Consider the following 10,853-nt stretch of genomic DNA (forward strand, 5'->3'; position numbering starts at 1 on the left):
TACATATAAGTATAGTGTTTCCTCTTACTAGTTTTAAGCATTGTAATAGGGAAGCGAATAAGGCAGCTAGTTTTCCTTCAACGAAGGACTGGTTTGAGGAGTCTCTTCTTATAGATGATGTAATTGTTATTTCAAATTAATAAAGTTGTTATTTTCATACAAACGAAAAAAAGCGACTCATTCTTTAGGAGGCTAAATTTAGTAATTTATCAGCTGAAGAAATCGGGCAGGAAATTATCCGAATTCCTGGGCTCCAAAACTTGTGAAATGCCGCTAAAAAAAACTTGTGAAATGAGCTGTAAAAAAGAACTGGTGAAAGGCAGCAGTTTGCGGGCCGAGGCCCCACCCCGGATGTCGTAACGGTCTCAACGGCTTTCTCGCTTCCCGCCACTCTCTCGTCGCCTCTCACTCCCCTCCCCTCCACATACACATTCCCTCCCTTCTCCTCCTCTCGCAATTCTCTCCACCACGGTCTCGCCGTGCCGCCACAGCCTCCAGCAAGAGCCTATGAGAGATAGCGACGGCGAAGGGGCCGGCGGCGGAGTCCCGCGCTCGCACCCCTCCAACATCCCTCTGCCGATGTCGCACTCCGACCCCAACTACTCGGGCACGGACGACGAATGCTCCAACAGGCAGAGCAGCTCGTCGGCGACGGGCGGCGGGTTCTACAATGACTACCCGTCCAGCTTCAGCGGCGAGTGCTCGCCGTACAACATGTCCCCCTGGAACCAGACCATGGCGTCCCCCTGGTCCCACCACAGCGAGGCGTCCATGGCCGCGCCCGCGATGGCGCCCGGCACCAGCCTCATCAGCTCGCTCGTCAGGGAGGAAGGCCACATCTACTCTCTCGCCGCCAAGGGCGACGCGCTGTACACCGGCTCCGACAGCAAGAACATCCGCGTCTGGCGCAAGCAGAAGGACTCCGGCGGCTTCAAGTCGTCCAGCGGCCTCGTGAAGGCCATCGTCATCTCCGGCGAGCGCATCTTCACGGGCCACCAGGACGGCAAGATCCGGGTGTGGAAGGTGTCGCCCAAGAACGGCCTGCACAAGCGCGTGGGCAGCCTGCCGCGGCTGCGCGACTTCCTGCGCGGCTCTCTCAACCCGTCCAACTACGTCGAGGTGCGCAAGAACCGCTCGGCGCTCTGGATCCGGCACAGCGACGCCGTGTCGTGCCTGAGCCCCACGGACGCCGGGCAGGGGCTGCTCTACTCCGGCTCCTGGGACCGCACCTTCAAGGTGTGGCGCATCAGCGACTCCAAGTGCCTCGAGTCCGTGGTGGCGCACGACGACAACGTCAACGCCATCGTGGCGGCGTACGACGGGCTGGTGTTCACCGGCTCCGCGGACGGCACGGTCAAGGTGTGGAAGCGGGAGGTGCAGGGGAAGGGGACCAAGCACTCGCCCGTGCAGACGCTGCTGAAGCAGGAGCACGCCGTGAACGCGCTCGCCGTGAGCGCCGTGGCGCCGGTGCTCTACTGCGGCTCCTCCGACGGGCTCGTCAACTGCTGGGAGGGCGACAGCAAGCTCGTCCACGGGGGCGTGCTTCGCGGGCACAAGAAGGCCGTCTTCTGCCTCGCCGCGGCGGGAGCGCTCCTCTTCAGCGGCTCCGCCGACAACACCATCATGGTCTGGCGGCGCGACGCCGGCGTGCACTCCTGCCTCTCGGTGCTCTCCGGCCACACCGAGCCCATCAGGTGCCTCGCCGTCGTGGAGTACAACAAGGAGAACGTCGCGGCCGCCGCCGCAGAGACCGGAGACAACAGCGGCGTGGGACGGTGGATCGTCTACAGCGGCAGCCTCGACAAGTCGATCAAGGTGTGGCGCGTGACCGACGAGCCGGCGGACACGCTGCTCGGGGGCTCCGTCGGCGAGGGGTCGCAGATGTTCGACCGGTACCCGGGCGACCCGTTCGGGGCAAGCAGCTCGACATCGTTCCGCTAAGGTCGTCGACACGTACGCGCCAACGGAACGCACAAGTTTTGAACATCTTGACGGATTAACCAAAGGAGTTTCTGGATTTTGTTCATATATATACTGTTGAAGACGATCGGTGAGAATTGAACGGCACGAAAACATCATGCCCGGGCATATATATACATCTGGAGTTGTGATATAGTGATGGATCTAGGTAAGTTTGCTGCCTTTCAGAGCATCAGGGCCAAGGGACATTTTGGCGCATGCTTATATATTTGTTGTGTAATAGTTGAACTTAACTTGATTTTATGTTCTATATGGGAAAATCAATAAATGACCAATTAATTAAATTCTAACTTTTGTGGATCTTTTCTTTTTAGATGATCTTATTTTGTTTGTAACTGTGACCAAAAATTACATTTCCTGTGCTTATCTTCTGTCTTGTTTCATACTAACTGTGAACGGTTTGTCGAATTGAACCAAACTGGTTTTCTGAAAGAAAAAACAGATTGGGCTTAGACGCGTCCTATTTCTACTCACTCTTTCATGCTTTTCTAATGATACTAAATACATAAAAAAACAAAGTTTTAAAAGAAAAGCATCATGTTTGCTATTTGCAAGTTGCCTAAAAGTACAACTTGCATCAGTCGATTTAGGAAGAGGAGAAGATGGTGATGCGCAGCCAAAGGAGGAGACAGGGGTAGCGCGGCCGACCATGACGTCCCAGCAACGCCGAGCCGGGAGTGATCCGGAGTGGGAGGACCGAAGCAGCTGGTTGTCACCTGCGAAGGGGAGTCGGAGGTTGACGGAGCGGAATGCTCGCCCACGCTAGAGAGGAGGTTGTGATTAGAGAGATGGTTGGGGGAGGCAGTGGTTGGCAGTTCGGCTAATGTCGTTGGACGGCTCAAAGGGAGGAGGTAGGAGAAGATGAAAATTCGCAGGTGCGATTTTAGTTTTTCATCGGCAATTGTCAACTGTCAAATAGAGCTCCTTACACCGACGATCTACGATCACGATCTACGTACTGCTATTTGATAACACGACGTTTAGCTTGTAATTACACCGACCTGTAGTTGGCATTGTAGGCGAAGGTGCTCCAGCCGGCGGCGCTGCCGCCCCACTTGAGCACGCGGCCATCGGAGACGCCGGTGTAGACCCCATCCTTGCCGGAGAAGGCGAGGCTCTCGGCGCCGCTGACGCCGTCGGGCAGCGGGAGGCGGTAGCTCCACCGTGTGTTCGTCGTCTTGATCTGCTCGGCCGAGGCTAGAGAGACGAAGCAGGCAAGCACGACCAGTACTATCGCCGCGAGGTTGCGCCGCATCGTCATCGTCATCGTCGGAAGTTGCCCTGTACGGAATATCGTTGCACGCACCTCCATGCTTTTTATGGGAGAGCGACGAAACCCACCCGTGGCCACGTTTGGTGATCGGATCGGACACGGTCGTGATCCTACACGAACTACAACACCGTGATGTATCGCCCGCGCGCGCTTGTGGTGCGTGCTCACCGAGTCTGTTTGTGGTCCTGTGCTGTGTTTGGACTTTGGAGTCGAACCCGGTGAACCTGTCTGCGGACCAATCGGGCCTGAAGGCCCAGAACGAAGTACAAGATGGGCATGTATTATTGTTCATGTCTTTTATATTGCGGCCCAACGTGGAACCTTGGGCCGTTTTTCGAAACGAACAAGAGTTGAGTTCAATCTCTATTTTTTCGACAAAAGGTAATATATTAGACTATTAGTAATATCAAGACAATATCAAGTACTGGCTATAAGGAGGAAAACCAGAAGTTGAGGAAAGTTAAAATTATACACAGAGGGAAGGAGAAGGAGCGGGAGGGTGACCAGAGAAGAGAGAAGTTGCTGGGGCAGAAGAGAAGCCGTGTGGAAGGAGATGGGGGTGTAATGGTGGATGCAAAAAAGGGGAGGACGCAGGAGGAGGTGCCTATAGGGAGTCCGGAAGGAAAAGTGGCGGCAAGCAACAAAACTAAAAGTACGTCGGTCGGGTTGTCCGAGCAACCCCGCTGGTAACAATGAAAATCATCAACTGGAACTACCCGGGGCTCGGGAATGGCCCGACAGTTCGTTCTCTCCTCGAACTGGGGAGAGTGGAGGATCCCGACGTACTATTTTTGGCAGAGACAAGGCTAACAGAGAAGGAATTCGAGAGATTTCGCTGGATGTTAGGGCTCGCTAATACAGTGGCGGAGCTAGGAATAAAGCAAACCCCGGGCCTAATTTTTTTTCTCGGCAACATGGAAAAACTTTGGCCTTAAAACTAACTCATACAATTTCGAAAAAAATACCTGATGTGAAAGCATACAGAAAAAGTTCATTTTATCAATAAATCTACAATTTAAACTTGATGCTCAATGATCCAAGAAAATAGATAAAAATGGGACAGAAGTACAAATAGTAATATGGGAATACAAAAAAAGATACCAAGTCAATTGAATAGTTCGTCAGTGCATCCCATAACTTGATCGATGGTAGAAGAACCAACACCTTCAAGGCATTTTAAAATATATAATTTCGTAAAAAATCATAAACATCAATTGAAACAATTATCATTGAAACAAATCAAAATACTTACCACTTTGACGTGATAAAAGCCCTTCGCCAGACCTATATGATTGAAAACGATATAGAATATCATCATCATCAATACTTGGAATTCAACTTCCAGACACCCTTGTTGCGGGCACCTGTGAAAAAATATCTCTTCATCTTCCATTTCTACAACATAAATGGAATCGCAAATACATCAATTTGAGTTTGACAATACGTCAGTTTGAGTTCAACAACACACAGTACAATACTGAGATTGCAATGGGCTTTCCTTCTTCCTCCATGACTAAGTACACTTTTTTTTTCAATTAAATTTAGTTCAGTGCAGTTCATACACAGAGGTTACTATGTTAAATTGTAAAACACGGTACAAGTAGAAACTACAAAGAATTAAAGAAATTTATCAAGGTTAGGCAGGGCAAGAGAAGAAAGGGACAGCGCGCCATAACGAACGGCGCACACAGGGGCAGCGCTGGGCCGCCGGGGAGGGACCAGGGTAGCAGGGGCCTGCCTAGAGAAGTGGACGGCGGTGGCCAGTGTATGCCGGACGGCGACGACGCCACAGCGACCGACGGACCGAGCAGGAAGGTGGGTAGGCGGCGGCTCGATCGCTGGAGACGGGCGAGTTAGGTCGTGCACTCGTGTAGCCGGTTTGCGGTCGTGGGCTAATGGCTGGTACGTGTGTGTAGTCCGTGCGTGCGCTGCTGCCTGGATCGCTCACTTCGGGCCTCCTTTCACTTGCTGTACCCCGGGCCCAAAACAAATTCTATATACATCAAGCTGGGTAAATTCCCACGCCCCGGGTCTGGGCCCTGGGTGCCCGGGGCCCAGGTCCGCCCTGCGCTAATATGTCAGCTTGGAATCCGGTGGGGAGGAGTAGAGGGGTAGCGATGTTTTGCAAAAGAGGTATTGATGTTTCACTCCGGTCATATGGTAGCCAACATGTGGATGTCGATGTTATGGAAGAAGATGGTTCGATATGGCGACTAACAGGGGTTTATGGAGAGTCAACTACTGAGAGGAAAAAAGAAACACGGAGGACCCTCAGAATACTAAAACAGCAACACCAACGAGGCCGAGCATGGCTATGTCTAGGGGACTTTAACGAGATCCTCTCGGGGATGGAGAAAGTAGGAGGGGTCGACCGGTGCCAACACATGATGGATGGGTTCCGAGAGGCGCTGGAATTTTGTGAGCTTGCTGATCTGGGGTTTGAGGGAGATATATTTACTTGGATAAATCCTAGGAAGGACGTTCATACATTTGTGAGAGGCTGGATAGGGCAACAGCAAATGAGAAGTGATGTGACAAGTTCCCAGAGTATACTGTTGTGAATGGCGCGCCAATACATTGGGATCACTGACCCATTATCGTTTGGACTAAGGGGGTGGATAGAAGTTGGAAGGGAGGTGACCGGGTTTTCCGGTTTGAAGCAAGATGGCTACATGAGGAGGGGTGTGACGAGGTGATTAGGGAGGCTTGGGAGAACAGCTGGACTGGGAGAGAGAGTGGGGTAGCGCATGCTTTGAGAGGGGTGGCGGAAAAAATGAGAGTATGGGATAAGGAGGTGGTCGGAGCAGTAGAAGGGAGGCTAAAAAAAGCTAAGGCCGACTTGGAGAAGTGCATGACTGCCACGGTGACACAAGGAAAAATTGATGAAGAAGCTGAGCTTAGGTGTTTGGTGCATGAGTTGGAAGAAAAGAAAAATACTATGTGGAAGCAAAGAGTGGATGTGTGGTGGTTGTTAGATGGAGATAGGAATACTCGCTTCTTTCATTTAGTAGCTGATACATCTCCAACGTATCTATAATTTTTGATTGCCCCATGCTATATTATCTACTGTTTTGGGCAATATTGGGCTTTATTTTCCACTTTTATATTATTTTTGGGACTAACCTATTAACCGGAGGCCCAGCCCAGATTTGTTGTTTTATGCCTATTTCAGTGTTTCAAAGAAAAGGAATATCAGACGGAGTCGAAACGGAACGAAATCAACTAGAGAAGTTATTTTTTGAAGGAAACACACCTGATGGACTTGGACCCCACGTCAAGGAAGGAACGAGGTGCTCACGAGGGTGGGGGGCGCGCCCCCCTGTCTCGTGGGGCCCTCGTGGCTCCCCTGACGTACCTCCTGCATCCATATATACCTACGTGACCTAAAACTTCCACAACGCACAATAGATCGGGAGTTCCGCCGCCAGAAGCCTCCGTAGCCACTAAAAACCAATCTAGACCCGTTCCGGCACCCTGCCGGAGGGGGCAATCCTTCTCCGGTGACCATCTTCATCATCCCGGTGCTCTCCATGACGAGGAGGGAGTAGTTCTCCCTCGGGGCTGAGGGTATGTACCAGTAGCTATGTGTTTGATCTCTCTCTCTCTCTCATGTTCTTGATTTGGCACGATCTTGATGTATCGCGAGCTTTGCTATTATAGTTGGATCTTACGTTTCTCCTCCCCCTCTTCTCTCTTGTAATGAATTGAGTTTCCCCTTTGAAGTAATCTTATAGGATTGAGTCTTTAAAGACTTGAGAACACTTGATGTATGTCTTGCCGTGGATATCTGTGGTGACAATGGGATACCGCGTGCCACTTGATGTATGTTAAGGTGATCAACTTGTGGGTTTCGTGACATTGGGAACCTATGCATAGGGGTTGGCACATGTTTTCGTCGTGATTCTCCGGTAGAACTTTGGGGCACTCTTTGAGGTTCTATGTGTTGGTTGAATAGTTGAATCTGAGATTGTGTGACGCATATCGTATAATCATACCCACGGATACTTGAGGTGACATTGGAGTATCTAGGTGACATTAGAGTTTTGGTTGATTTGTGTCTTAAGGTGTTATTCTAGTACGAACTCTAGGGCTTTTTGTGACACTTATAGGAATAGCCCAACGGATTGATTGGAAAGAATAACTTTGAGGTGGTTTCGTACCCTACCATAATCTCTTCATTTGTTCTCCGCTATTAGTGACTTTGGAGTGACTCTTTGTTGCATGTTGAGGGATAGTTATGTGATCCAATTATGTTAGTATTGTTGAGAGGACTTACACTAGTGAAAGTATGAACCCTAGGCCTTGTTTCAACACATTGCAATACCGTTTACGCTCACTTTTATCACTTGCTACCTTGCTGTTTTTATTATTTCAGATTAAAAATACCTTTATCTACTATCCATATACCACTTGTATTACCATCTCTTCGCCGAACTAGTGCACCTATACAATTTACCATTGTATTGGGTGTGTTGGGGACACAAGAGACTCTTTGTTATTTGGTTGCAGGGTTGCTTGAGAGAGACCATCTTCATCCTACGCCTCCTACGGATTGATAAACCTTAGGTCATCCACTTGAGGGAAATTTGCTACTGTCCTACAAACCTCTGCACTTGGAGGCCCAACAACGTCTACAAGAAGAAGGTTGTCTAGTAGACATCAAGATCTTTTCTTGCGCTGTTGCGGGGGAGGTGAGTGCTTGAAGGTATATCTTTAGATCTTGCAATTGAGTCTTTTAGTTTCTTGTTTTATCACTAGTTTAGTTTATAAAAGAAAACTACAAAAAAATGGAATTGAGTTTGTCTCAGACGCTTCACCTTTTTAATATCTTTCGTGAGTATGATGGAAAGGATAATTGTGCCCAAGTGCTAGAAGAACAAATCTATAAAATGTTTGGCACTAAATATTTGAATGATGAGCATGATTGCAATGTTGTTAGTATGAATTCCTTGAATATCCATGATGCTAATGATATGCAAAGCCACAAGCTTGGGGAAGCTATGTTTGATGAAGATGATATTTTTTGTCCCCCAAGTTTTGATGAGAAAAATTATTATGATGAGAGCATGCCTCCTATTTATGATGATTATATTGATGAAAGTGGATTTGGAGAGGTCATGACTTTATTTTGTGATGAATCCACTATTCCAGAAGAGGTTCCAATTGATTATGAGAACAAAGTTGCTATCTATGATGATTATTGTGATGACTTGTATGCTATAAAGAATAATTATATCCATGAAACTTGTCATCATGATTTTAGTTTTCAATTGGATTATGCCTCACATGATAATTATTTTGTTGAGTTTACTCCCACTATTCCGATTAAGAAGAAATTTGCTTATGTGGAGAGTAATAAAATTTCTATGCTTGTAGATCATGAAAAGAATGCTTTAGGTGCTATTTATATTGTTGAATTCATTCATGATGCTATTGAAAATTATTATGAGGCAGGAATATATGCTTGTAGGAATTGCAATAATATCAAGTTTCCTCTCTATGTGCTTAAAGTTTTGAAGTTATGCTTGTTTTGCCTTCCTATGCTAGTTGATTATTGTTCCCACAAGTTGTTTGCTCACAAAATCCCTATGCATAGGAAGTGGGTTAGACTTAAATGTGCTAGTCATATTCTTCATGATGCTCTCTTTATGTTTCAATTCTTATCTTTTATGTGAGCATCATTGAAATCATCATGCCTAGCTAGGGGCGTTAAACGATAGCGCTTGTTGGGAGGCAACCCAATTTTATTTTTGTTCCTTGCTTTTTGCTCCTGTTTAGTAATAAATAATTCATCTAGCCTCTGTTTAGATGTGGTTTTATGCTTTTAATTAGTGTTTGTGCCAAGTAGAACCTTTGGGAAGACTTGGGTGAAGTCTTTATGATCATGCCGTAAAAAACAGAAACTTTAGCACTCACGAGAATTGCTGCCATTTTTATTTGGAGAGTGATATTTAGTTAATTCTTTTTGCATATGATTAATAGATAAATTCCTCAGGTCCATCAATTTATTTGAGAATTTTATGAGTTCCAGAAGTATACGTTTGATCCAGATTACTACAGACTGTTCTGTTTTGACAGATTCTGTTTTTCATGTGTTGTTTACTTATTTTGATGAATCTATGGCTAGTAAAATAGTTTATAAACCATAGAGAAGTTGGAATACAGTAGATTTAACACCAATATAAATAAAGAATGAGTTCATTTACAGTACCTTGAAGTGGTGATTTATTTTCTTATACTAACGGAGCTTACGAGTTTTCTGTTTAGTTTTCTGTTGTGAAGTTTTCGAGTTTTGGGTAAAGATTCGATGGACTATGGAATAAGGAGTGGCAAGAGCCTAATCTTGGGGATTCCCAAGGAACCCCGAGGCAATATTGAAGGACAAACAAGAGCCTAAGCTTGGGGATGCCCCGGAAGGCATCCCCTCTTTCGTCTTCGTTCATCGGTAACTTTACTTGGAGCTATATTTTTATTCGCCACATGATATGTGTTTTGCTTGGAGCGTCAATTTATTTTGTTAGGATTTTCTTGCTGTTTGAATGGAATACCAAGATCTGAAATTATTAAATGTTAGAGATTCTTCACATAGCTAAATAATTATTTAACTACTCATTGATCTTCACTTATATCTTTCGGAGTAGTTTGTCATTTGCTCTAGTGCTTCACTTGTATATTTTAGAGCATGGTGGTAGTTTTATTTTGAAGAAATAGATGAAATCTCATGCTTCACTTATATTATTTTGAGAGTCTTAAATAGCATGGTAATTTGCTTAAAATCCTAATATTCTAGGTATTCAAGAATAATAAAAATTCTCTTATGAGTGTGTTGAATACGATGAGAAGTTTGATACTTGATAATTGTTTTGAGATATGGAGATGGTGATATTAGAGTCATGCTAGTTGAGTAGTTGTGAATTTGATAAATACTTGTGTTAAAGTTTGTGATTCCCGTAGCATGCACGTATGGTGAACCGTTATGTGACGAAGTCGGAGCATGATTTATTTATTGATTGTCTTCCTTATGAGTGGCGGTCGGGGACGAGCGATGGTCTTTTCCTACCAATCTATCCCCCTAGGAGCATGCGTGTAATACTTTGCTTTGATAACTTCTATATTTTTGCAATAAGTATATGAGTTCTTTATGACTAATGTTGAGTCCATGGATTATACGCACTCTCACCCTTCCACCCTTGCTAGCCTCTCTAGTACCGCGTAACTTTCGCCGGTACCATAAACCCACCATATACCTTCCTCAAAACAGCCACCATACCTACCTATTATGGCATTTCCATAGCCATTCCGAGATATATTGTCATACAACTTTCCACCATCTAGTTCATCATGACACATTCATCATTGTCATATTGCTTAGCATGATCATGTAGTTGACATAGTATTTGTGGCAAATCCACCGTTCATAATTTCTTCATACTTGTCACTCTTGATTCATTGCATATCCCGGTACACCGTCGGAGGCATTCATCTAGAGTCATACTTTGTTCTAGTATCGAGTTGTTGCATTGAGTTGTAAATAAATAGAAGTGTGATGATTATCATTCAATAGAGCATTGTCCCCCCCAAAAAAGAGAAAGACCATAAA

General features: G+C 46.1%; 1 protein-coding gene across 1 annotated transcript; it reads left to right on the forward strand.

Moving 5' to 3' along the window:
- The first annotated feature begins 416 nt into the window (after positions 1-416).
- On the forward strand, positions 417-2,270 carry LOC123107789 (protein JINGUBANG-like). Its single transcript, XM_044529706.1, has one exon. It carries the CDS (start codon positions 508-510, stop codon positions 1,939-1,941), a length of 1,434 nt encoding a protein of 477 aa, XP_044385641.1. The 5' UTR covers positions 417-507; the 3' UTR covers positions 1,942-2,270.
- Positions 2,271-10,853: the final 8,583 nt, after the last annotated feature.

This window comes from Triticum aestivum, chromosome 5A (genome assembly GCF_018294505.1).
Source record: "Triticum aestivum cultivar Chinese Spring chromosome 5A, IWGSC CS RefSeq v2.1, whole genome shotgun sequence".
Taxonomy (NCBI): Eukaryota; Viridiplantae; Streptophyta; class Magnoliopsida; order Poales; family Poaceae; genus Triticum; species Triticum aestivum.

Excerpts from the sequence above, each read along its gene's own strand:
- LOC123107789 (XM_044529706.1), top strand. The coding sequence starts at position 508 with ATGAGAGATAGCGACGGCGAAGGGGCCGGCGGCGGAGTCCCGCGCTCG.